The 27,256-nt window shown below is 39.2% G+C and overlaps 1 protein-coding gene across 7 annotated transcripts in view; it reads left to right on the top strand.

The window, feature by feature from the left end:
* ANK2 (ankyrin 2) overlaps positions 1 to 27,256 on the top strand; it is a 302,460-nt gene that overhangs the window by 170,532 nt on the left and 104,672 nt on the right. For 6 of the 7 annotated variants that reach the window (XM_082254226.1, XM_082254221.1, XM_082254222.1 and 3 more), the window contains 5 exons: positions 1,538 to 1,640; positions 7,180 to 7,280; positions 11,706 to 11,741; positions 22,825 to 23,049; positions 26,558 to 26,656. In XM_082254226.1, coding sequence (XP_082110352.1) covers positions 1,538 to 1,640; positions 7,180 to 7,280; positions 11,706 to 11,741; positions 22,825 to 23,049; positions 26,558 to 26,656 — 564 coding nt within the window. Of the gene's footprint in view, positions 1 to 210; positions 223 to 1,537; positions 1,641 to 7,179; positions 7,281 to 11,705; positions 11,742 to 22,824; positions 23,050 to 26,557; positions 26,657 to 27,256 lie in introns of all 7 variants that reach the window. The other variant, XM_082254220.1, reaches the window with a different exon arrangement.

The following is a 27,256-nucleotide window of genomic DNA, read 5'->3' on the forward strand; positions in this document are numbered from 1 at the left end:
GGAATAGTAAAAACAACCCCTTTCACTAACATCACCACCACATTCATTTTTACTGAAGTTAATGGTTCATTTTAACGACCCAACTATTTTTTTGATGATTTATGTTCTACTTGTTTTTCTCTGACTAATGCAGTAGTTACCCTTCATTTCTTAACAGTTTTCTGTCATTATTCCCTTTGTTTTTCCATTTATATGGATTTAATCCCACAGTACTATGCCTAGGTAGGTATGACATTGCATGAGGTGACTGTTCCCCCTAGGTTCACCCTGTACCTCCCAGCATACTGTATATGTTCTTCCATAAAAATGCTAATTGTGACCTTTGCAGCACTACCTCTATGTTCTGTGTTAACATTAAGTCACTGTGCTGCATATTGAGCATTCAATGTTCAATGTCATACATATACACTAAGGATGATATACTGAAACCTTAACTTAGTGAATACAGTGATTAGGGAAAATTCTCTAGTTTTTAGAATCTCAGTGCCATCAAGTAGTTCTATGAGAACATGGGAACTTCCCAACGCAACCTCTTTCACAATTGAGGCACCAGAGCATTGAACAAAAAGTTTTCTTTCTGGAAGTCATTTTATCTATTTATTACAGTTGTTAAAGTTTTTTGGCAGTCATTAATGCCATACAGATAGTCCTTGCATTGTCTCATCCTGCTCTACATGCCTAGCATAAATATGTATTTTATAACTTTTACTTCGTCTTAGCTGTTTCCTATAATATTAAAATGATATAAAACCTATATAAAAACTAAAGGCCATTTATTTAGTAGGGATTTTTTTTCCTCTTTTTCATAGATTTATGGGTCACTGTAATGATAAACTACTACTAAATCTATAGGGCTGCCTGTTCCTTATAAGGGTTGGGATGCTCTTTAAGTTTATGTGGAAGAAATTCAGGTTTATATTTTTATTACGTAATTACGTATTACGTAATTTCAAAACAATTTTTCTCGTTTATCTAGATGATTTAGTATTTTTATAGCTGTGGCTTTTAATTAAATGTTTTATTCACAGTTTCTTGTAACATTCTTAATGTTGTCTGTTTCTGTAGTTGTTGTGCAATCTGTACCCAGCTTTTGTGTGATGCTTTATATGCTTTATTTGTGTCTTTGGCATCAGCATCATGTAAATGATTTTAAAAAAGCATGAAGCTGATTCAGTGTTAGTGCAGTTTGTATCTTCCAGGGGATGTTCTGCATGTTATTATACATGCAGTTAACCTAAAGTTATTCTTTGTATACACATTTATCCAAAGGTAATTGTTTGAAGAATGTCATTCTCTAATATTAGACCACATGCTATGTTAAGGTTCTGGTTTTCTGTTGCTATATTTTACCCGTATTAAACTGTTTTATGTTTATTGCATTTAAAGCATTTAAATGTGGTCTTTTTGAGACTTTATTGTCTCCCCTGGAAGCTGCATAGATGCTAATTGCTAATTGTTTCATTCTCTGGCTTGTCCTTCCATCCCACCTTCCCAAACCCAACACTACTGCTGATGTGTATATGTGTGAACCGACCAGCCTGCGATCCTTCAGTTCAGACAGGTCCCACTCGATGAGCCATTCTTCATACATCAGAGGCAGTGCCATGATAGATGATACTGTTATCATACCCCATGACCAGGTGGGTACTTTTATTGATTTAATAAACTTTTTCCATTGCTCATCTAATAAGTGAGATGTTTTGAAGTTTTAAATGAAGAATGGTGATTTTAATTGAAAGGATTGTAAACCTTATATATATATTTTTAATAACAAATATAATATACTAACCTGCTTTATGCAATGGTTTTGCATGGAACAGCCACAATCCTCCTCTTCTCAGGTCCCCCACTGGCACTTGTGGCTCCTCCCCTCTGCTGAGGGCCCCCAAAGCAAGCCAATTGCTATGGGGGCACTTGTGCAAGCTCGCTCCCGAGCTGACTCTGTGTGTCCATTGACACACAGAGCGTGGCCCAGCCTCACTCCCCCACTACCCCCCCCCCCCTCACTGGTTGAGATTGATTGCAACGGGAGCCAATGGCTCTTGACGCTGTTTCTGGGCCAATAAGCAGGGAGAGAGCTGAGAGTGCTGCTGCTCTCGTGCACATCACTAGATCAGGTACGTATAAGGGGGGGGGGGGGGCAGCATACTGAAGGTCTTATTGAAATGCATTTGATATGACTATCACATTTTTACAGACTTGCCCTTCTTTACAATTTTAAATGCTGTTAAGGTCTCATTTTGAATTTTATAATGCATTCTGTTCCCCAGGAGACACAGTACATGTACCTATATGTTGTCTAAAGCCAGCTGTGAGGCTGGATATGGTGCCCCTATTTCCTCCATGGCTGTCTGCCAATGCAGCAAGCAAGGAGACAGCTTCTTTAAAAATTGCACTTTTCTTTGTCTCCAAAATCTTGCCTGCTTGCCTAGAACATTTGAGCTGACAAGCCCCTCTCCCTCTGCGTTTCTTCTGAGACACTTGTATAGGACAAGTGCTTGGAGATTGACAAAAGTATCATCAGCCAAAGCAGCCACCTCCTTGCTGGCTGCATTGTTTGGCGGCCATGGAGGGAGGAGGGACACCTTGCACATAGGATAATGGGATAAGGTATTGCATTTACTTTGTCCCCAGGGGAACAGAACAAGTAAATAAAAACTGAAGTGTCATGAAGCACACGCCCACGCTGGTTAGCTAACTGGGGTGTGGACCCTTGACTTAGGGGTAGGAGGGAATGAGGGAAAGCTTTTTAGGAAAAATGTGGGACTGACTGTGATACACTTTTCACAGTATGCGCTACCTCTGGCCACCACTAGAGGGAGACTCAACTCCAATCTAGCTGGCTGACCATACACAGGCAGATACAAATCTAGGGTTGGGGAGCAGTCTAGCAATTAGAACACTGCTAGGATTCCTCCATCTATCCTACAAGCTAGAACCCCGTTGTTAATCACTCTTCCCACTGTCCACGCACACCCACACACCAGATACACAACAAACTGTAGCTTGCCACCACCTAGCAGTTTGCCTACAAACTGGTCTGCTAGGCAACCACACACACAAACACAGATCTCCATCTGGCAGATCTGCTAGTTTACAATCTGCATGCAATCTGCCAACACACAGTGCAATTGCATACAGATTGACAATGAACTTAGACCAAGCACATAGCCTGCCGCAATCAGGTACCCTATAACAACTTTATGTGTTTCTCCAGGGTTCTACATACCCTACAAATACAGTTTTACATGTATATGTAGCCTAAAATGTGTATGATCTGAAGGAATTATTTTTATCTCCCTGCAACTAATATTTTAGCTTTTATGAAAGATAAAATATATTCCTCAGATCTGTTGATATAAATCAAAGCAAGCAGACAGTTTGGGGCCTTCTCACTGTCCTCTGCTTGGTTCTTGTAGACAAAATGACTAGAACTTTTCTTTAAAGGCTTCAGGAAGGTGGCAATCTATGTCTACCTGGATGGGATAATTTTGTTGGCATCTAGGTCTCAACTCTAGCCTAGAAGCTTACTCTGCCCTTTTCAATCAATGCCAATAGAAAAACAAATACTGATTATTATCACAGAATTAGACTACATCTGTAATCACACTACTTCTATAGATCACGTCACATCTCAGCTATTGGCAAAACTACCCTACTTTTACATTTACGTTACATGAAGTGTGAGACTTTTTTTTTTTTTTTTTTTCCATAAACCTGTACTGAGTGAAATACATCAGCAATCTGGGTGGGGAGTGGTGCTGGATCTGAAAAAAGTTTCCATATTTGATATTGTAGCTTTATAACATAAGCGTGGTTATTAAGCCCCTTCTTAAGGGAACCCTACACCTTGATTTAAAAGCAATATTGTAATGGATCTAGTATACTTATTAAATCACAATATAAAGGCTTTATCTTTTTTCATCATAAAGCAGATTTTGCCATGGTCCTAACTTTGTTGCTAAAATTAGCCAAAATGGTGGCATTGACAACATCAGTAACTGACCATCCATGCTCCTGTAGGGGAACAAGTATACAAGAAGTACTATCCCAAGCTATACAGCATTAAATGCACCAGAGAAGGCAGTCAACCAATGGGCTGACAAGTATGGAGGGGGTGTCTGTGTTAACTGTGTAGGCTGCATTTTTAATGCTGGAGAGGGGTGCATTGTTCTTTTGTTCAGTGCTGGTGGTGAGCATGTGAATGCTGCTGACCCCCCCCCCCCCCCAGCAAGTCCACCACATGGTTAACAGGTGGGCAGGATAAAAAGAGCAGGAGGTAGGGTGGGAGTGAGTTTCCTTGGGTGCAATAAATGCTGGGACTTTTAGATCACAGGAGAGTACTTCCCGTTCTTCCTGCAGTTTCTATAAAGGAGCCTGGATGGTCACCTAGTGATAATGTCAGCTCAGCAGGTGGATATAACAACAGAATTAATTTAGGCAGACCATGGCAAAATCTAAGTTTTTGGGGTTAAATTAGTTAAAAGGCTGCTATAGCTGCTAGCAATAATCTCTGTCTTCCCCCCTTCCCCCTGCCAGGAGCAGAGAATTGCTCAGCAGGAGGGGTTACCCTAACAGCACAAGCAGTGTTGATGGGGGAATCGTGCAAATTATTTTCCTGCAATCCGTGGTTGCAGGAAAGAAATTTGCAACATTCATGAAGCAAGTGGACAACAAGATAATTAGAAACTTTCAGAAGAGCTGGACTAGGCAGACTTCATGTTCCTCTCAAGTTGGTTTTCTTGATAAATTTGGGCGATAAGTCATGTAATTTCACCTTAAGCTTTATAAAATAAAAACAGACAGTACATTTTCCTGTCTTGAAATTTTAATATATTATAGACTTGGAAGGCCAAAGATGGGGGAGCTCTCACAGATAAACGTAAGTTGTGGGAGAGTAGCTCTTCTAAGTTTGAATAAAGTGCTGCCAAAATCCATTGCCATCACAACTCTAGATTGCAGCACACACATAATAAAGGCCACCTTCACACTATGCCCGGATTTTCAAATACATATATAATTATAGATTAAACATAGCAACATGTTTTTCAAAACATAAGCATATAATGATGAATATTTACATCAATCTGTTAGGCCTTTTCATTCAGTTTAGGTTATACTGGTGCAGAAGCCATTAACGTGAACAAACTAGGTTTCAGAATCTGTTTGGCAGCTCCATATTTGCATTTTCTATGCCATGAAATACACATTAAAGTCTGACTATGTTGTCAGACTGGGAGTGCACGGAGGAAAGTATCAAAAGCAGTATGTATAATGTTCAGATTTATTTGTATTCAGACTGGTATATCATAAAAAGCCATTGTGTTCAGGGGCTCAGTGGGTCTCCTTTGATCACTGCTCATTACTGTTTTACAAGGTGTGCACTGGACTGAAAGAATTAAAGGAATCATGTGGGGTATTAGTACAATCCATTCAGATGCTGGCAAGATCAAAATCCCCTCAAGAGCCAGCACCCCACGCCTTTCTTCTACTTACTGCACCCTAAATATTTAGCCAGAATACACTTAAAGTTAAAGTTGTGTGTGTGTGTATATATATATATATATATATATATATATATATATATATATATATATATATATATATATATATATATACACGTACACACACTGCTAAAAAAAAAGAACACTTTTTAATCAGAGTGTAGCATCAAGTCAATTAAACTCCTGGGATATGGATCTGGTCAGTTAAGTAGCAGAGGGGGTTGTTGATCAGATTCAGCTGCTTTGGTGTTAATGAAATTAACAACAGGTGCCCTAGAAGGGCAACAATGAGACGACCCCCCAAAATAGGAATGGTTTTACACTAGTTTTGCATTTGGCTAGGGTCAGTGTCCCTACTGGTAGCATTAGGCGATACCTGGACACTATAGAGGTTTCACAGGCAGTCCAACTCATCCAGGATGGCACATCAATATGTGCCATTGCCAGAAGGTTTGCTGCGTCTCCCAGCACAGTCTCAAGAGTATAGAGGAGATTCCAGGAGACAGGCAGTTACTATAGGAGAGCTGGACAGGGTCATAAAAGGTCCTTGACTCTTCAGCAGGACCGGTATCTGCTCCTTTGTGCAAGGAGGAACAGGATGAGCACTGCCAGAGCCCATCAGCAGGACCGGTATTGTGCAAGGAGGGATGAGCACTGACAGAGCTCTACAAAATTACCTCCAGCAGGCCACTGGTGTGAATGTCTCTGACCAAACAATCAGAAACAGACTTCATGAGCATGGCCTGAGGGCCCAACGTCCTCTATTGGGCCCTTTGCTCACTGCCCTGCACTGTGGAGCTCGATTGGCATTTGCCATTGAACACCAGAATTGGCAGGTCCACCACTGGCACACTGTGCTTTTCACAGGTGAGAGCAGATTCACCCAGAGCACATTTGACAGACATGAAAGTGTCTGGAGAAGCTGTGGAGAACGTTATGCTGCATGTATCATCGCTCAACATGACTGGTTTGCTGGTGGGTCAGTATTGGCCTGGGGAGGCATATCCATTTAAGGAAGCACAGACCTCTACAGGCTAGACAATGGCACCCTGACTGCCATTGGGTATCGGGATGAAATCCTTGGACACATTGTTATACCCTATGCTGTTGCAGTGGGTCCTGGGATCCTCCTGGTGCACGACAATGCCTGGCCTCATGTGGCGAGAGTATGCAGCCAGTTCCTGGAGGATAAAGGCATTGATACCCTTTGACTTCCCCCCACACTCACCTGACCTAAATCCAATAGAATACCTCTGGGACATGTTTCGGTCCATCCAACACCGCCAGGTTGCACCTAAGTCTGTTCAGGAGCTCAGTGATGCCCTGGTCCAGACCTGGGATGAAAATATCCCAGGACACCATCCATCATCTTGACAGAGCGATCAGGGGAAGGAGCACATGGAGGAGGAAACCCTGTAAGGTATTTTTTAAAAGGTACTTTATTGTAATCCTGTAAGGTATTTTTTTTTTGCTGTTTGTACTGCTGAGAAGATTCCCCTTCACTTTCTATTTCTGGCTACAACACAAGTAGTTGTGGAAAGTCTCCACCAGTGATACAGACAACAATCAAGACCTTACATAGGATGAACCTCTAACTAAAAGTAAAACGTTATTTGTATAAGTCATCTATACAAAATAAGTTTGTTATAGTTTCTTATATCATTCTTTGTTGTAGGTTTCATACTTGACAAAAACAGAGCAGAACACTTATCGGCTAAGCTGGGGGAACGATAATTTAGACAATGTTGCACTTTCTTCAAGTCCAATTCATTCTGGGTGAGTATACCTCATACAGTGCCATTAGACTAGGGATATATGTGAGTATTTTAAGTGGAACAGTAGTGTTCCCTATGGATGACAGAACACTATTGTGTTGTTTGTGCTTGTCACCAGATGTATTGTGGAAAATCCGTAAAGTGAAGAAAGAGATAAATTAGTATTACCAGCAGGTGGCAGTCAAGCTAAACAAAAAAGATATGCTCCTTTGTCAGATGTAATTATTATTCACAATTGACTCACCCTGTGTATGGGATTGTGAGTGACTCTTTGTGGACTATGCATGCTTGACATAGTAATATATTGTAAGGAAAAGTAATGTGACATTTTATACTGATTTGATTAAGGGAAAATCCCTCCATCTTCTGTGCTTAAATGGAACCATTCTTTTGGCTTTAGAATGCGTAAATCTTATATCACATTGCCATGGTTATTTCAACCAACAGCCTTATTCAATAGGGCAAAGAATAAAGTGTACTCATGGATGCCAAACAATACCACAAAATCCTCCACTAGTGAAACAGTAGTATAAACAGTACAATATAAAGTATTCAATACTAAATAATGTCTATAGATCAAACACCAAAGATTTTCTTACATGTGTAATGTGAAATCTGTGTGTCAACACAGCAATCAAAAGAATGAATATCCAATCATGTGCAGATGAAATAAGTAAACATTCATTTTCTTTTCGCATGATTGGACAACTGAAGTGAATCTTCAAACATTTTATTGTGTGAACATTTTTCAAATTCTTTAGTAAATCAGCTTCAAACTGTGTTCCATAGTTTTCAACCAAAGTTCAAAATATCTTTTGTCCATACTTTCCCCAAGGTTCTATACGCTAACCATATATGAAGGACCATTTTCCTAAATTAGGTCCAAGTTCCGCTAAATCTGCTGAATTCCCATCTAAATCAAAACAATAATTTATGATCAAATACTAATATTTCTTATATCGTCCAAGATTAGATGAATTACAAACAATGCCACAGCTCACATTGAATGGTACTCACTAAACACATACATAGATCACTCTGGTTAACCACTTTGGAACACAGTTTGTTTTGATTTCTGTGTGGGCGCATATTTCACTTAACACACGTGTGAAAATAATTGGAGTTTTAGGCCCCATTAACACCTGCATGTTCCAGGAACGCCCACATAAATCCGTGTTTCTGCATGCATTCCCAGAATGCACAAAAAATACGCTAAAGCAGATAGAAAACACGTGGTTAAAAAAAATATGTGTTAAAAAAAGTTGCATGAACTACTTTGGCATGTTTATCGTGTGAAGGGCAGCCCATTCAAGTGAATAGACTGCCCTATGCTGTTGTGCGACAAATGAACATAAAAGCATAAAAAACCATGCATAAGCGTGCCACACAGGTGTGAATGGGGCCTTAAGATTTGGATCTGTAGACTTAATTTTGTATTGCTTACTTGTTTGTTTATTGTTTTTTCATGGTGTTATTAGCAGTTTTCATTCTGAGAATTTTTCGCACTTTAATGGGTCTGTTCATAAATGCTTTCACACAGGGTTCACACAACTTTCACACAGGATTTACAAATATTCCAATTGGATTTAACTGAATATGTGCGAAAACTGTGTAAAAACATTCATAAATAGACCACTATGTGTATATAAATGGGTCAACCATAACACTATGACCACCCACCATAACCCATCAAGGCATAGACTCCACTGTACCTCCGAAGGTATGTTGTGGTGTCTGGCACCAACCCATTGGTAGCAGAACCTTTATTTTCTGTAATTTGCAAGTTGAGACCTCCTTGGACTAAACCTGTTTTTCCAGCACATCCCACAGATGCTCAGTTGGATTGAGATCTGGAGAATTTAGAGGCCAAGTCAGGACCTCAAACTTGTTGTTGTGTTCCTCAACCTATTCTTGAATTCATAGGATTAGGCTACCTTCTTCCATTGCTCCGTGGTCCAATTCTGAGGCTCACGTACCTATTGTAGGCACTTCTGTCATGTGGACACGGGTCAGTATAGGCCCCCTGGCCAGTCTGCAGCTATGCAGCCCCAAAGACAACACACTGCAACATCCTGTGTGTTCTGACACCTTTCTATCAGAACCATCAATAATTGTTTCCTGCAATTTAAGCTACAGAAGTTCTTCTATAAGATAAACTACACGGGCCAGCCTTTTTTCCCCGGAAGTATCAAGGAGCCTTGGCTGCCCATAAACCTGTCACCAGTTTGCTTGTTTTCCTTTGTCCCTTTTAGTAGGTTCCTTGGCCCCTTTTAGTAGGTTCTGAGTGACCACTGCAGACCAAGAACATCCCACAAGAGCTTAAGTTTTGGAGATGCTCTGACCCAGTTGTCTAGCCAATACAATTTGGCCCTTGTCAAAGTTTCTGAAATCCTTACACTTGCCCATTTTTTTTCTGCTTTCAACACATCAACTTCTGGTACATGTTCATTGCTATCTTGTATATCCCACCCACGTTCAGATGCCATTATAACAAGATAATAATTGATATTCACTTCACCTGTCAATGGTCATAATGTTATGGCTGAATAGTGAGTATACCCCTCACATTTTTGTAAATATTTTATTATATCTTTTCATGTGATAACACTGCAGAAATGACACTTTGCTTCAATGTAAAGTAGTGAGTATGCAGCTTGTATAACAGTGTCAATTTGCTGTCCCTTCAAAATAACTCAACACACAGCCATTAATGTCTAAACCGCTGGCAACAAAAGTGAGTACAACCCTAAGTCAAAATGTCCAAACTGGGCCCAAAGTGTCAATATTTTGTGTGGCCATCATTATTTTTCAGCACTGCCTTAACCCCTCGTGGGCATGGAGTTCACCAGAGCTTCACAGGTTGCCACTGGAGTCCTCTTCCACTCCTCCATGACCACATCATGGAGCTGGTGGATGTTAGAGACCTTGCGCTCCTCCACCTTCCGTTTGAGGATAGTCCTAGTCTCAATAGGGTTTAGGTCTGGAGACATGCTTGGCCAGTCCAGCACCTTTACCCTCAGCTTCTTTAGAAAGGCAGTGGTCGTCGGAGGTGTGTTTGGGGTCATTATCATGTTGGAATACTGCCCTGCGAAGGGAGGGGATCATGCTCTGCTGTAGTGTGTCACAGTACACGTTGGCATTCATGGTTCCCTAAATGAACTGTAGCTCCCCAGTGCGGGCAGCTCTCATGCAGCCCCAGACCATGACACTCCCACCACCATACTTGATGTAGGCAAGACACACTTGTCTTTGTACTCCTCACCTAGTTGCCGCCACACATGCTTGACACCATCTGAACAAATACATTTTATCAGACCACAGGACATGGTTCCAGTAATCCATGTCCTTAGTCTACTTGTCTTCAGCAAACTGTTTGAGGGCTTTGTTGTGCATCTTCTTTAGAAGAGGTGTCCTTCTAGGACGACAGCCATGCAGACCAATTTGATGCGGTGTGCGGCATATGGTCTGAGCACTGACAGGCTGAGCCCCCACCCCTTCAACCTCTGCAGCAATGCTGGCAGCACTCATGCGTCTATTTCCCTAAGACAACCTCTGGATATGATGCTGAGCATGTGCACTCAACTTCATTGGTCGACCACGGCGAGGCCTGTTCTGAGTGGAACCTGTCCTGCTAAACTGCTTTATGGTCTTGGCCACCGTGCTGAGGCTCAGATTCAGGGTCTTGGCAATCTTCTTATAGCTTTGCCCATCTTCATATAGAGCAACAATTCTTTTTTTCAGATCCTTAGAGAATTCTTTGCAATGAGGTGCCATGTTGAACTTCCAGAGACCAGTATGAGAGAGTGAGAGCGATAACACAAAATTTAACACACCTGCTCCCCATTCACAGCTGAGACCTTGTAAAACTAACGAGTCACATGGCACTGGGGAGGGAAAATGGCTAATTGAGCCCATTTTAGACATTTTCACTGTGAAGTGTACTCACTTTTGTTTCCAGCAGTTTAGACATTAATGGCTGTGTTGAGTTATTTTGAGGGGACAGCACATTTACACTGTTATACAAGCTGTACACTCACTATTTGACATTGTAGCAAAGTGTAATTTCTTCAGTGTTGTCACATGAAAAGATATAATATGTTTACAAAAATATGAGGGGTGTACTCACTTTTGTGAGATACTGTGTATATGTATATGTATATATATATAGATAGATAGATAGATAGATAGATAGATAGATAGATAGATAGATAGATAGATAGATAGATAGATAGATAGATAGATAGATAGATAGATAGATAGATAGATAGATAGATAGATAGATACTGTAGTGACTTGACATCATATATGCCTCTCAATACAAACATTCCCCTATGTAGCCCTAGCCAGATTACATAAGGATTTCTTAACTTTTTTCTCTTTCCTCTTTCTGTGCTTTCTCACTGCTAAATAATCTGTTCTGTTGCAGCCACATATCTCCTTGTCTTGAGAGAGACCACAGCAGGTGATCCTAAACTTTATGTTTAATGTGTGATTGCTTTGCTTCCATATCGTTTTCAGTAACTCGCATCAGAATACTTTAGTGTGTTTATCCTAATTACCTAAAATATAAAAAATGACAGCATCATTTCTGTTATCATGCATTCATTACACAGTACATGTATATAAATACACTTTCACATACACCTCGTAAGCATTTGCAAAAGCTGGGTGAGTTTCTCAATCCATGAGAATGATGCAGATGCGTGTGCAGGGCCCCAACAACAACCTAAAAATGCTAGAGAAGCAGAAAATAGTGGAATGATATCTGCAAATCACAACGTTTTCTTCTATATCGTGCTAAAATTTGATCCTGACAGATTATATACTTGTTGGTTTTCCCTTATACTAAAATAATTGTTTACATTAAAATTGAACGATTCTTCATACTGTAGATACCTGTTACCTTCATACCAAGATGGCAGCTTGTACTGTAAATATAAAAAGTTGCAGGTGTTCTTTAACAAAAGCTATTTCTAATCTGAAATGATGCAGGAAGCCATTTTTATTAGAAGTAAATTTAAGTATAAGATATCATTTAACGCTGACCTCCAGAAAAACAGCTAAATACATAAAGAAGATTAAATATATATAAGGCAGCTGTTTATCAGTCCTGAGATTTCAAGAGCACTGCTAGTCACTCAGTCCTAACTCTGCCATACAGTGGGTACGGAAAGTATTCAGACCCCCCTAAATTTTTTCACTCTTTGTTATATTGCAGCCATTTGCTAAAATCATTTAAGTTCATTCTTCTTCCTCATGAATGTACACATAGCACCCCATACTGACAGAAAAACACAGAATTGTTGACATTGTTGCAGATTTATTAAAAAAGAAAAACTGAAATATCACATGGTCCTAAGTATTCAGACCCTTTGCTGTGACACTCATATATTTAACTCAGGTGCTTTCCATTTCTTCTGATCATCCTTGAGATGGTTCTACACCTTCATTTGAGTCCAGCTGTGTTTGATTATACTGATTGGACTTGATTAGGAAAGCCACACACCTGTCTATATAAGACCTTCCAGATCACAATGCATGTCAGAGCAAATGAGAATCATGAGGTCAAAGGAACTGCCTGAAGAGCTCAGAGACAGAATTGTGGCAAGGCACAGATCTGGCCAAGGTTACAAAAAGATTTCTGCTGCACTTAAGGTTCCTAAGAGCACAGTGGCCTCCATAATCCTCAAATGGAAGACGTTTGGGACGACCAGAACCCTTCCTAGAGCTGGCCGTCCGGCCAAACTGAGCTATCGGGGGGAGAAGAGCCTTGGTGAGAGAGGTAAAGAAGAACCCAAAGATCACTGTGGCTGAGCTCCAGAGATGCAGTCAGGAGATGGGAGAAAGTTGTAGAAAGTCAACCATCACTGCAGCCCTCCACCAGTCGGGGCTTTATGGCAGAGTGGCCCGACAGAAGCCTCTCCTCAGTGTAAGACACATGAAAGCCCGCATGGAGTTTGCTAAAAAAACACCTGAAGGACTCCAAGATGGTGAGAAATAAGATTCTCTGGTCTGATGAGACCAAAATAGAACTTTTTGGCCTTAATTCTAAGCGGTATGTGTGAAGAAAACCAGGCACTGCTCATCACCTGTCCAATACAGTCCCAAAAGTGAAGCATGGTGGTGGCAGCATCATGCTGTGAGGGTGTTTTTCAGCTGCAGGGACAGGACGACTGGTTGCAATCGAGGCAAAGATGAATGCGGCCAAGTACAGGGATATCCTGGACAAAAACCTTCTCCAGAGTGCTCTGGACCTCAGACTGGGCCGAAGGTTTACCTTCCAACAAGACAATGACCCTAAGCACACAGCTAAAATAACGAAGGAGTGGCTTCACAACAACTCCGTGACTGTTCTTGAATGGCCCAGCCAGAGCCCTGACTTAAACCCAATAGAGCATCTCTGGAGAGACCTAAAAATGGCTGTCCACCAACGTTTACCATCCAACCTGACAGAACTGGAGAGAATCTGCAAGAAGGAGTGGCAGAGGATCCCCAAATCCAGGTGTGAAAGACTTGTTGCATCTTTCCCAAAAAGACTCCTGGCTGTATTAGATCAAAAGGGGGCTTCTACTAAATACTGAGCAAAGGGTCTGAATACTTAGGACCATGTGATATTTCAGTTTTTCTTTTTTAATAAATCTGCAACAATGTCAACAATTCTGTGTTTTTCTGTCAGTATGGGGTGCTATGTGTACATTCATGAGGAAGAAGAATGAACTTAAATGATTTTAGCAAATGGCTGCAATATAACAAAGAGTGAAAATTTTAAGGGGGTCTGAATACTTTCCATACCCACTGTATATACAGTGTCTTGTAGGAGGCTAACACATTACCAAGACACATTCAGGTTGGTTGTGTTAAAGGCATATTTCACCTTTTGCAAAAATAAAAATAATAATAATAAATGCATTTATTGATTTATATTATATATAAGTGCACTTATTATTTTTTGTGAGCCTGCAAACCCATTGCAAGCAGGATTGGTGGATGACAGGTGCATTGTACAAGCTCCTGCAGACTATTTTTCCAGTCACAGGTCCATATTGAGTATAAACCTTTGGTTATGGGGCTGGATGAAATATTAATAGACTACTACTGCAGTGACATCACCACGCTTGTGATCCATCAAGGTCTACAATTTCTTCTGCCGCAGTGGAAAATGAGACTTGTAGTCTCTCCATTCACAGATGACTCCAAATTTAAAAAATGACAGGGGCCTGGGGAAAGGAGAACTCCTGGATTCAGTAAAGTGGGTGGGGTGGGGAGATTTTGGTTTAAATGATATACTGATGTATATACAAAGCTCCGGTCATTTTTGTCCTTTACACCTGCCTGGAGCTAATCATTAAAGCTGGCCATGGACGGTTCAAATCTCGTCCGGTTCAGCAGGGAGTGGCCAAGATTCGAACCATGTATGGGCAGGCTAATTGTACCCAAGTTGATTGATTGATCATCTTGGGTACAATAAGCCTATTGAATTTTACTGCCGATTATTGCTAGCGGCTCTTATGGCCGCTAGCAATTATTACTGGCTCAGCGGGAGAGATTCCCCCAACAACACTTACTGTGTTGATTGGGGATTTGAGTGATTTTCTTGCCTGCAACCATCAACAGTAGCTTAATGGTCTTATGGTATGTAATGCCATCAGACCTAGCAATCATTGGATAACAGATTTTGTGATACCCACTATATTTTATGGGCAGCGGGGTTGCCCAAAATGCAATATGCACTCTTTTAGTGTATGTGAACATGTTGAAGAGGTTTTGGCAATTTTATTGCTAGTAATGTAGTTGCATTAAATGCTAAATGTTTAAAAATCAATCCACGTTTTTCAAGGAGGAAAATGTTTGCAGTACATTGCTTACTAAATATTTTTTTGGCAATATGGGCCTAGTCACTTCAACAACACAGGCTCAAGCTGCAGTCAATCAACTCCCTGGAAGGATGGAGTAGCTGGGGAATGGCTTGCTACTGTAGCCTTCTGGTACTGTCTGTATTTGAGGATGCTTGCAGCACTTAATATCTATATGAAAAATTATATAATAAAATATAATGGCTGCGCTCAACCTATAGTGTGATACAGGTGAATAAAAAAGTAATAAACTAGCAAACTCAATTAATAAGTGTTCAGATGCTATAAATAAATAAATAGCATTAAATAGATGGTGCAAAACGACAATAATAAATTAGCAAAAACCCACGTGATTAGTGTAAATAGCTAAATTAGCTCTCATAAATTAAATATGATAAATAAATGTGCACGTACATATAAAATTATTAAATAATTATTCCTACAATAAAGTGCAAGGTGGCTGGTATATGAATAGATAAGCAAAACAAAAAAGTCCCAACAATAGAGGTTAGTGAACCACTGAAAGCAGTCCAAGTAACACCATCCAAATGTAAATGGAATAACTGAGGGATCCTGTGATAGTGCTTCTTCTATTAGCAACACCTCCACCAAATAGCAGGACCACCCGGTGTGTCAAACTGCTTACCGGAAATAGTAGACCCCTAAATTCTAGGGGGTCAATATAAGCCTTGATCACAAATATAGGACAGGATAGATGATCAATTCTCACTATATTCATCCAACCGAATCTATATCGTCCACCTTGCAATGTTCTCCAGAATAAACAGCTCCCATGAATCATGCAGAGATGACAAAAAAGAGCTCCATGGTGAAGTAAGTCGGCACAATTTAAATTTTTTTGTGAGAATAAAACTTACAATTTGAATTCTTGGTTCAGAGCTGATAAAAAGACAATTGATACCGAATGCCAGGTGAACGCCGCTTCCGCGTTCCGGTTTGCGTTCCACACGGAGCCGGAAATGACGTAACAACGTGATGCGATCAGACGTCCCCATTACTTGGACTGTTTTCAGTGGTTTACTAACCTCTATTGTTGGGACTTTTTTGGTTTGCTTATCTATTCATATACCAGCCACCTTGCACTTTATTGTAGGAATAATTATTTAATAATTTTATATGTATGTGCACATTTATTTATCATATTTAATTTATGAGAGCTAATTTAGCTATTGACACTAATCACATGGATTTTTGCTAATTTATTATTTGTCATTGTTTTGCACCATCTATTTAATGCTATTTATTTATTTATAGCATCTGAACACTTATTAATTGAGTTTGCTAGTTTATTACTTTTTCATTCACCTGTATCACACTATAGGTTGAGCGCAGCCATTTTATTTTATTATATAATTTTTCATATCATACGTGTTTATACGGTTACGCTGGGGCTTCCTAGTTTTGTTATTTGGTTTCCATTTCTTGATACCATCTTAATCACATATTGTATATTAATTTTTTCCACTGCGCGGGATTGTTGGTGCTTGACACCAATATTTTTCACTTAATATCTATAGTCCTGGCACACACACACAGATAGGTGAATGAGACCCTGCAAGGGGATGGAGGACCTGGTGAAAAGTGCTTTGCCACAGATAAAATGCAAAACAATTACCGTACAAGCTTTGTATGAATAATACACAGCAAACGTAATAAGGTCTGAGGCCTGCAGCACTATAGGCTTTCTTTTACATTTCAGGCTATATGTACACTTTAACCGCTGTTGAGTATAAACTTTTTTTATTTTTGCATAAATGAGAACCGTGTCTGCTATCTGCTACACTGTTATATGTTAAATTGCATACTAGAATATTTTTTCTGTATCAAAGCTAAATAATAAACCTCTGCTAACGTTTGTATTGTTTAATAGTAAACACTGAAGCACCCTGATTATTTTATAAAAAAAAAAAAAAATAATTTTTGTTCTCTGAACATTGGTATTCAGAAAACAAACCCGTAACAGCCATCTTCAATTAGCATGGACACATTATTTATTTGATGATGTGTATGGAGCGATATTTACAACTCTGCCTGTGTTTGGACAGAGTAGTTGTGTTACGTTTTGAATCGACCATATATGGGCATAATTATTAATCCAGTTTTAAGATCTATGGTGTGTTGTAAATAATAGTAGCCAATCACATGTCAGCTTTTAACATCATAGAAGCTTTCTGAAAGCTGATGTTTGATTAACAACTTTGTTTTTCCTCAGACTATTGCACTTTCAACAGTTTTTTAATAAGCCCTCCAAAAGGGCTGCACTGTATTACCCACAGCAAACGTTGTAGTAAATTGTACGGTGGCTGCACTGTGGTGAGGTATGCTGTGTGGCCTTTTTCTGCGTCTTCTGTATACAGTAGGATATCAGAATTACAGAAAATATGCTAGACTATCTCAATTGCCAAACCCAGCACTGCTTTAAACTCCTATGATTCAAAGGAAAAGGTGCTTAAAGAATGTTATTGCTTTCTTCTCCTTCTGAGCAACGAAGACACCTCTGGAATGCAGCACTGTCAGCCTGGGGAGAGGGTAGTGTCAGATGCACTAAAGATTTTGTTGGACTTGACTAACAAGTTAAAGCCAAACTGAAAGCTAACACTTTTTATTCAGTTACAGCAACAGTTTTTTTTTATACATAAATGATTAACCGGTGCGACTTTAGGTGGGACACGTGTTTTACAAATCGCACTTGAAGTCACATCAAATGTCTTTCTACTGCATCGCCTCAATAGGTGCGATTTCACATAGCACGATTTGAAAAATAGTTCCTGCACTATTTTTCGCTAATTCGTGTGCAACTTGCATTGCATTTGTGCATGAAATTACACAGATGTCGGCAAGCTTCAGATTAAATCGCACTGTCCTGCGGCTTTGAAATCGCGGTGAAGTAGCCCAATCTCAAAGCTGCATTCAGTGTGAATGGGGGTAAAAGCTTTTATTGCAATGTTTGCTGGACAGCTTGGACTGTTAAAGCAAGATGACAAAAAAACAGACTTAGTAGACAGATCAATAAGTAAAAATAAAACCAAAAAAGCCTAAAAAATAAAACAAATGCAGCTTCCACATCTAAGACTTGGTAAGCTGCAATGTTATACATTTTTTTGGGGATTTCTTAGTTGTTTAGGGGCCTGTCACTGATGGCCTTCCTCTAAAAATGGTAGTTGCCTGGCTGCTATATTGGAATACTAGCTTTAATATTTTCTTAGTCATCAATCCTAAACAAGGATGCAGATCAGGTAAGTCAGAGAAAGCTTTTGTTCCAAGTCAGTGATTCCATGTATTGCAAAAAGAGGAATCTACTAGACAGCCAGGAAACTAGCATATTTTTTTCAGTAAAAGGGGCTTCGGTAGCCCCCAGGACAAGCTCTTGGTGATAAGTGATGGAATTCCAGTTTTCCAAATTAACAATTTATACACTGAAAACTGATTTTTATACATTTCCCTGTCCTGAATTTTGAATATGTTATGGATTTGAGTTGAATTAATTGGGAATCTATCACCGATAAAGAAAAGTTATGGGAGATTAGCTCTTTGTAGCTTGATTCAGGTGCTGCCGAAATCCACTGCTTTCTTCTTGCCAGTGCAACTCAATGGTACATTAGGACACATACATGTATACACTTGTTATTGTGCCAATGTAAACCCATACATAGACTGATATAATTCAAAGGGTAGTGGTGCGCTTCAGGGATTGGCTCTAATGGATCTCTATTTGGGTTGGTGGCAGTGATGTGTACAATTCTTGCTTTAAAGGTGCTCCGCGTGATAAATATAATATTTATGTTTTTAAATAATTAGGTGATGAAAGTGCAGGTGTATTAATCAAATCAATCAATGTCAAGGTTATCTTAAAATAAATAAATATATGAGTACGGTGTGTATCAATGGATAAATAAATAAATAAATATCAGAGTGCTACTTCTTTACCAGTGATATCAATAAATAAATTATATAAATCCAGTTTTGGTCTTCAATCTGATTCATAAACAGTAAAACACATATATATTGTGCTCAAAATAAAGTGCTACATGCAATTTTCTATTAAAATGGTGCTAGAAAAGATATCTGTGAATAGTTCAATTGTAATCCTTCAAATATAAATATTTAAATGAAATAGTCCAAAAGAAAAGATTATATAGAGTACATCCAAAATGGCTTGTGTGAATACGTTCCTCGCTTATATCCGTGGTTCACTCATGCAATTAAGTGACTATGATCTCCTTCACCTTGTGTGTCACCTCTGAGTGCTCTAGCCTCTCACCTTATAGGCAAGATCAATTTGCCTTTGGTATCTATCCAAGCTCAACGATAGACTCAATTTGTCTCAATCCAGGTCCTTTCTTACTTAGTGGAGCTGCTTTCTTGGATCCCTCTAAATGTTTGTCTTGATCGTTTTTTGTACTATCCTCTTTGTCCGATCTTTAGTGTGCCTCAGAGACAAAGACCAGCCGGTGTACAGCACAGTGTATATCACTGGCAGAATTACAGGCGACTTCCGGGTGCGGGTCCGCCACAGACTATTCCCCAGTCAACACAGCCTGCGCTGGACGTTCCGCTTGCTTGTAAGTAGAAAGAAGCATCCCTGAATAGAGTTATTATCGGAGTTAGGTCATCGGTATGATGTGTCTGGGTGCAGACATGCTTCTCTGAGCTGTCGGCTCAGAGAAGCATGTCTGCACCCAGACACATCATACCGATGACCTAACTCCGATAATAACTCTATTCAGGGATGCTTCTTTCTACTTACAAGCAAGCGGAACGTCCAGCGCAGGCTGTGTTGACTGGGGAATAGTCTGTGGCGGACCCGCACCCGGAAGTCGCCTGTAATTCTGCCAGTGATATACACTGTGCTGTACACCGGCTGGTCTTTGTCTCTGAGGCACACTAAAGATCGGACAAAGAGGATAGTACAAAAAACGATCAAGACAAACATTTAGAGGGATCCAAGAAAGCAGCTCCACTAAGTAAGAAAGGACCTGGATTGAGACAAATTGAGTCTATCGTTGAGCTTGGATAGATACCAAAGGCAAATTGATCTTGCCTATAAGGTGAGAGGCTAGAGCACTCAGAGGTGACACACAAGGTGAAGGAGATCATAGTCACTTAATTGCATGAGTGAAGCACGGATATAAGCGAGGAACGTATTCACACAAGCCATTTTGGATGTACTCTATATAATCTTTTCTTTTGGACTATTTCATTTAAATATTTATATTTGAAGGATTACAATTGAACTATTCACAGATATCTTTTCTAGCACCATTTTAATAGAAAATTGCATGTAGCACTTTATTTTGAGCACAATATATATGTGTTTTACTGTTTATGAATCAGATTGAAGACCAACACTGGATTTATATAATTTATTTATTGATATCACTGGTAAAGAAGTAGCACTCTGATATTTATTTATTTATTTATCCATTGATACACACCGTACTCATATATTTATTTATTTTAAGATAACCTTGACATTGATTGATTTGATTAATACACCTGCACTTTCATCACCTAATTATTTAAAAACATAAATATTATATTTATCACGCGGAGCACCTTTAAAGCAAGAATTGTACACATCACTGCCACCAACCCAAATAGAGATCCATTAGAGCCAATCCCTGAAGCGCACCACTACCCTTTGAATTATATTATTTACTGCTTTAGTATCAGTCCCAGTGGCGCTGCAGCAGGGAGTCTCTGGCCACCTCAGACAGCGCAGGGATCACACACACCCCCTGATTCCATACATAGACTGATCGCCACAAATTATGCTCAAATTTATTGTGTCACTTTCTGTTATTGGGACATGTATGGCCATCCTTTTTCTTGCCCTATAAGGATGGGTATAACCTAAGGTTGGACAATTTCACCTAATCAACCTTTCAGTTAGTTTTATAAATAAATAAATCAGATTCCATTTTCTTGTTAAAAAACAAAAAAATAAAACACTTTGGTAGTGTCATGGACTGTAAAGTGCATGTTCTAACTGCTTGCACCTTTCATACGCATTATGGGTGCATGCTTACTTGTTTGTGTATGTATGTGTGAAAGTAAAAAAAAAAAAAAAAAAAATATATATATATATATATATATATATATATATATATATATATATACAGTATATATATATATATATATATATATATATATATATATATATACAGTATATATATATATATATATATATATATATATATATATATAAATATATGTATGTTGCAGACAGTATAGTGAATGTGGAGGTACATATTAACTGGCAAGATGTATGCTTATCCTCTCATCAGCAGCATGCGGACCCACTTTTGTGTTTCAAATATGTGAATTTTCACAGCTTGTAATTTTCTAACATTGTTGCCTTGCTATCATTCCATTATAAACTATTAAAACACACACACTGTATATAATATGCTGTGCACAGATTAGATTGCACTGTAAACAAATACAAATCACTGCTGTTTTTCATTTTATTTTGCTTGCTATTTTGTAAAAAAAAATTAATTAATTAAAATATTAAAGCTGAAGTTTAGCCATAAAAAAAAAAAAAAATGTATCTATAGCTTTATCGAGCTAAATGTATTGAAGGATGTCCCATGACAGCTGGGTCCTGTACAGATCTTGACTACAGAAATACCTCTTCCTGTCACTGAATTTCTGGTGCTGTGGGGGTAATAGCTTCATTTCATCTGTAAAGCTGCTTTAAAAAAGTTCCTGCCAAAGACCCATCCCCTCCCACCTACTCCATTGAGAAACCTTCATTTAGGCCTGGTTCACACTGGTGCGATTTCAGATGCTGCTTGGATTGTCGCATGACAATAGAAATCACATTTAATTCAATGGTGCATGTTTACATCAATGTAACACAACTGTAATGCGACTTTGGGGAAGGGTCCTTTTTACTTTGGTGCGATGCAGTGTGATTTTGTGCCCAAAAAATTAAATGGAAACACATCTTCACATGTTTTTGATGCAATTCTGGTGCATTTCCCCCCAACTATTCTCCAGAAATTGCACTAGTATGAAAATTGCATCAAAAATGCAAAAAGTCGTACTGCAGTTGCACTGTATTGTCGCATTGGAAACCAGATAAAATCGTAGCTGCACTACTGAACCAGGCTTTATTGCTTTCACTGCCAATACCACAATCTGTGAGTAGGGGAGTGAATCATGTGACTCACTAGAGACTTCCTGATTCACAGATTGTGTTACAGGGAGTAAAATAAATTAAATAATAATAGTGGATGGGGGGGGGGGGTCCTCATGGGAACTTTTTCACAGCAACCTTACAGAGGACACAAAGCTATTAACCCTGGCACCATGTAAGTTCAGTAGCAGGAAGAGGACGAGGCATCCCTGCCATGAAGATTTCAACAGGATCCAGCTTCCTGCACAATGTGGAACATCTTTTATTACAGGCAAATTAGCTGAATAATATATATATATATATATATATATATATATATATATATATATATTTGCATGGCTAAACTTTAACTTTAATGATATATGATAATTTTGTTGCAAATGTTACCCCTCTTATTTAGAATTTTGTGAAATAAATTACTGACTAATTATTTTGTAGTACTTAGTATTTGTAAGTTTGCGCAGTAATTTAATCTCTTTGGGACTTTGTCTTGTGCTTACTTTTATGGTTATTTTGCTTTTTCTCAGTTTCCTGGTTAGTTTTATGGTGGATGCCCGAGGAGGGGCCATGAGAGGTTGCAGGCACAACGGACTGAGAATAATAATTCCCCCTCGAAAATGCACTGCCCCCACAAGAGTGACCTGCCGATTGGTGAAGCGCCATCGATTGGCCACTATGCCGCCTATGGTAGAAGGAGAAGGTCTGGCTAGTCGCCTCATTGAAGTTGGCCCTTCTGGAGCTCAGTTCCTTGGGTAGGTTCAGATGCTGATCATTCATGGCTTTTTTTATTTTACTTTACATGTCATGCAAAAATGGACACTTTCAAAGTGTGTTAACTTTTAAAATTGAGAACACTATGATTGTTAAATTGTATTGTATAGTAAATTTGCAATTAGATTAGATTATTTCTGTCCATATTGAGCTTTCCCAAATAGGCAGGCCATACATTTTACAATTTTCTTGCACAATTTTCCTTTAAATTTACCAAAACCGTTAATTATGAGGTCAAACCTAAACACCTTCAATGTTTATGTAATTAGGCAGGCCCTTGCACTACATAGTTGAAGGTAAATCTAAAGGAAATTGAACAATACAATTGTATAATGTATGGCCAGCCTTACATCTTAATGGCTAGTACACAAGGGTTGAATGTCAGTAGACATCAACCGGTTTAATAAAATAAGGCCGACATTCGGCCCATGCGTATGTCAGCCAGTCCGACAGAACCCGGTCATTCAGCCGGCTTCTGTCGGACGTGCATGCTGGAAAACCAGCAGCCGACTGGCTCCTGATCAGTGATTTCAGCCAATGGAGTGGTTCTGGCAGGGGGCCTGTCAGAACACGACAGCTCAGCCAGGGAGATCGCTGTACTAACATCGGACTACTAGTACAGCGGCTCCGAGCGGAGCTGTCAGTTATTTTGTTTTGTTCAACCAGCTGGGTTGAACGAAAAAACTATTAGTGTGTACCAGGCTTTGGAGGTAGAGATCAGAGAAAGATATGCTATATAATTAGTGTTCAGGAGTTCCTATTGTGTGTACAAAAATATCACTGTGACGTTTACAAAAACTTCAGTGAGGATCCATTGGAACCCTTATAGAGAAGTAAGGTAATGCAATAAATAGATCAACAGACACAGTTACTTATCCAGCAATAAATGTCTTTATCCAATAGACAGCTTGGAAGTCTTTCCCCCAACTGAGCACACAGCATTTGTATATCACTAGTTTATGCATTTGTGCAATGAGTAGACAACCTATGCACCATCCTAGATAGTAATGATGGTATTATCCTATTGACTTCTACCTTGAGATTGGGCAGCCAGGGGTGTCTGCTCACATCCGACATATTGTCAGATAGGATGATAATCGGAGAAGCATTGTAGAGCAGTAATGCAGAGGCAAGTAATATTTAGGCACAAACGGTGAAACAGAAGGGTGCAGAAAAGGATTAATCTTTAAACAAGTTTATTATGAAATAAAAACAGTATGATCAATGTCCAAAGATAAGCAAAGTAACCACGTATCAGCACTGCCAGAGGATAAAGACAGGATGGACTGAAAAGTGGCAACCTGTCATTCCTGAAGTGAACTGGCCCTGCATCTTCTCAGCTGTCAAAGTAAGCAGTGTTTTAGGCAGCTGAAGGCACACATAGAAGAGGATGACTTGAGAAAGGAGGCTTGTCCCTGAATGTGTTGCCTGCCTTCCCCGGTGATTCTCCTCTTCCACATGTGCCTTCAGCTGCCTGGGATGCTGATTACTTTGACAGCTGAGCAGGTTCAGCTCTCCAGTGCCAGCTTTAGAAATGGCAGGTTGCTGGTTTTGCAAACACCTACACATACATGCAGCAGCCTCCAAAAACCTGGCCTGATGGCTTGGACATTCTGACATTTTTAGGTGGTGTTGGAGTTTTCTACTACCTTCCCCTCCTTACACATTCCTATTGTTAATAAGCTGTTCTGCAGGCCAGTATGAATGTACAGGAGGCTGGAAGGAGTAGGCAAGCCATGTTGGGGTTTTGCCTGACTGAACGACCTGTTATTGGGCCATAAGGTAGGGCAGGCTGTAGCAGCTATTTGTAGGTATCTACATTTCACACCTGCATTATTTTTCTTCTCCTGACAGGGTCTCTCTAAACTGTAAACTTGTTTGAAAGCTGTAGTGTTTGAGTCACACAATGCACTGCAATTTGTATTGGTTTAGTTTGCTAGTAAAATTGTACTTACAGGGAAATAATGTCTACAATTTGGCTTATTTTTGCTGTGTTTATTTAATTATTGCTTTACTCTGATGTGAAAAGAGATGATAGGTAAGCTATACTAACTGTTTGAAGAATACTGTATACCTAATGCTGCACATACACACTGTGATATTTTGCAGTGATGTTGAACAGTTTTCCCAACATTGTAGCTGAAAAGTTATGCCTTTGGCATTGATGCTCTGTACTGATGAACATTATTTTGTTGATTTGTAGAGGGGAAAGCAAAATATGTCAAACAGTTTTATTTATAACATAGGTTAACACTTGTGCCAAATGCATTCAAATACTTGTATAGAAAACTTAGCAAGCATTAGTGATTTCATTTGTTTGTAAGAATTTGGAGGTAATGACCAGATTTAAAGCTCAAAGAGAAATCACCATTTTATCATTTTAACCTATTTTGATATTGTTCTGAAGGCTCTTGGGGTTGATTTACTAAAGGCAAAAAGACTGTGCACTTTGCAATATAGTTGCTCCAATAAATGAAGTAAACCTTCACTTTGCAAAGGATACCCAATCACGTGCAAGGAAAATAAACAACAGCATTTTTGCTTGCACATGATTGGATGATGGAAGTTAGAGCTTCTGCTCATTGCAGGGCTATTTGCCTTTTGTAAATCAACCCTTTAATTTTGCTTTTTGTTTTAAGTTAACCAAAATGCTTTATGATATGGCATACTAGATACTGTAGAAGATTCAATAACTAATAAACATCACGCCTTTGTTGCATGACAGGGTGCAGTAAATGGAAACCATTTTACCTTCCCGACCAACAAATAACAAGCTCTGTCATCTGGCACTTAACTTTGAATGTTTCCATCTTTTCATTTTTCCATCTTTGCTTTCTATGAATGTTGAAGCATACAGTTTAGGGGTAAGTGAGTGAATAGGCAGCTTATAGAGCATTTTTTAGATTTGGGTGTAGGGTGGTTAAATCTGCCACCCATTATCACCTTGGAGACTCCAGTATCTTTCAGTTCTTTTCTGTGGAGTGCATTGTCTATTCCAAGAAGAATACATACCACAGGAGGAAACAGGATGTGGGCAAAATTGTGGTCATAGCTGTGTTGAGAATATGTTTGGGATACCTTTGTCAAACCCTCCACACTGCACCCAAAGCTAAAACAAGGCATTGGGTGGAGTCCAGCTTTAACCGCATGTGCTAAAAACTGTATATTGATATGACATGACATATGTTCTATAAACAAATACTGCCTATTCTGAATATACAAATATGTTTTCCTGATCAGTTTTTTTGTCATACTGTATCTGTTAGTGCCTTTGATAGATTTGAACATGTAAAAAACAGATTTAAAGGATTGATCCTATGGGCCTACGGAGGTAGTGGGCTAGAATACTACTTTGTTTTCCATTTTTACTTTTAGCTTGCATGTAATACACATTTTTCTACTCCCAAACTGTGGCATTTCACCTCTAACACAAGCTGAAATTACTCTTACCTATGTTCTTTCTCCCACTGCTGCTTTGGATTTATTCAGTAAACTTCACCTTCCTACGGCTCCCCCCCCTCTAAATGAGGGAGAAAGCTTGGTCAGCCGAATCCTTCAACTGGGACCTCCTGGAACCAAATTCCTTGGGTAGGAGAGACTTTAGATCAAGTTGATGGATGCCGGCCCCCCATTTGTCCCTGTTGTTTTCCAACATAATTTATATATCTTTGTCAGTGATTTTTCCATGATCTGTGTGGTTTTTTTTTTTTTTATAAATATGTCCTGAAGAGGCATTTTAATCCCTGTGACTGTTTTTGTTTTAGTGCAGTAGTATGTGTGCCTTCTTCTTTTGCCTTTTTTTGTGAAGTGGTGCTGCTTTTTGCTTGAGCATGTGATTTTTTTTATTTTATTTTATTTTTTGTCGTTTTTTTTAACTAGTGATTGACTTTCAATCTGTGTCAGAGCACACTGGATCACAAGCTTAGACAACATGTTTATTGTCAGTGACTGAAATTTAAGTGCAACTTAACGCTGAACGTTATTTAAATGCATGACGTATCCCAAAAAAGCCACTCGTTCTGTGTTATATTTGATTGTAATTTGTTTCCAGCTCAGTAAAGCTGCAACGATAAACTGTCTATAATTTTCTGACGCTGTAAATCTGTTGACTTTACCAGTGTTGTGTGTGTGCTTGCAAATTAGGAATGCTAAATTTCTTTTCTTCAGCAGTAAATCATTTGCCTCATT

The sequence above is a fragment of the Pelophylax lessonae genome, assembly GCF_965119305.1.
Source record: "Pelophylax lessonae genome assembly, chromosome: 1".
Taxonomy (NCBI): domain Eukaryota; kingdom Metazoa; phylum Chordata; class Amphibia; order Anura; family Ranidae; genus Pelophylax; species Pelophylax lessonae.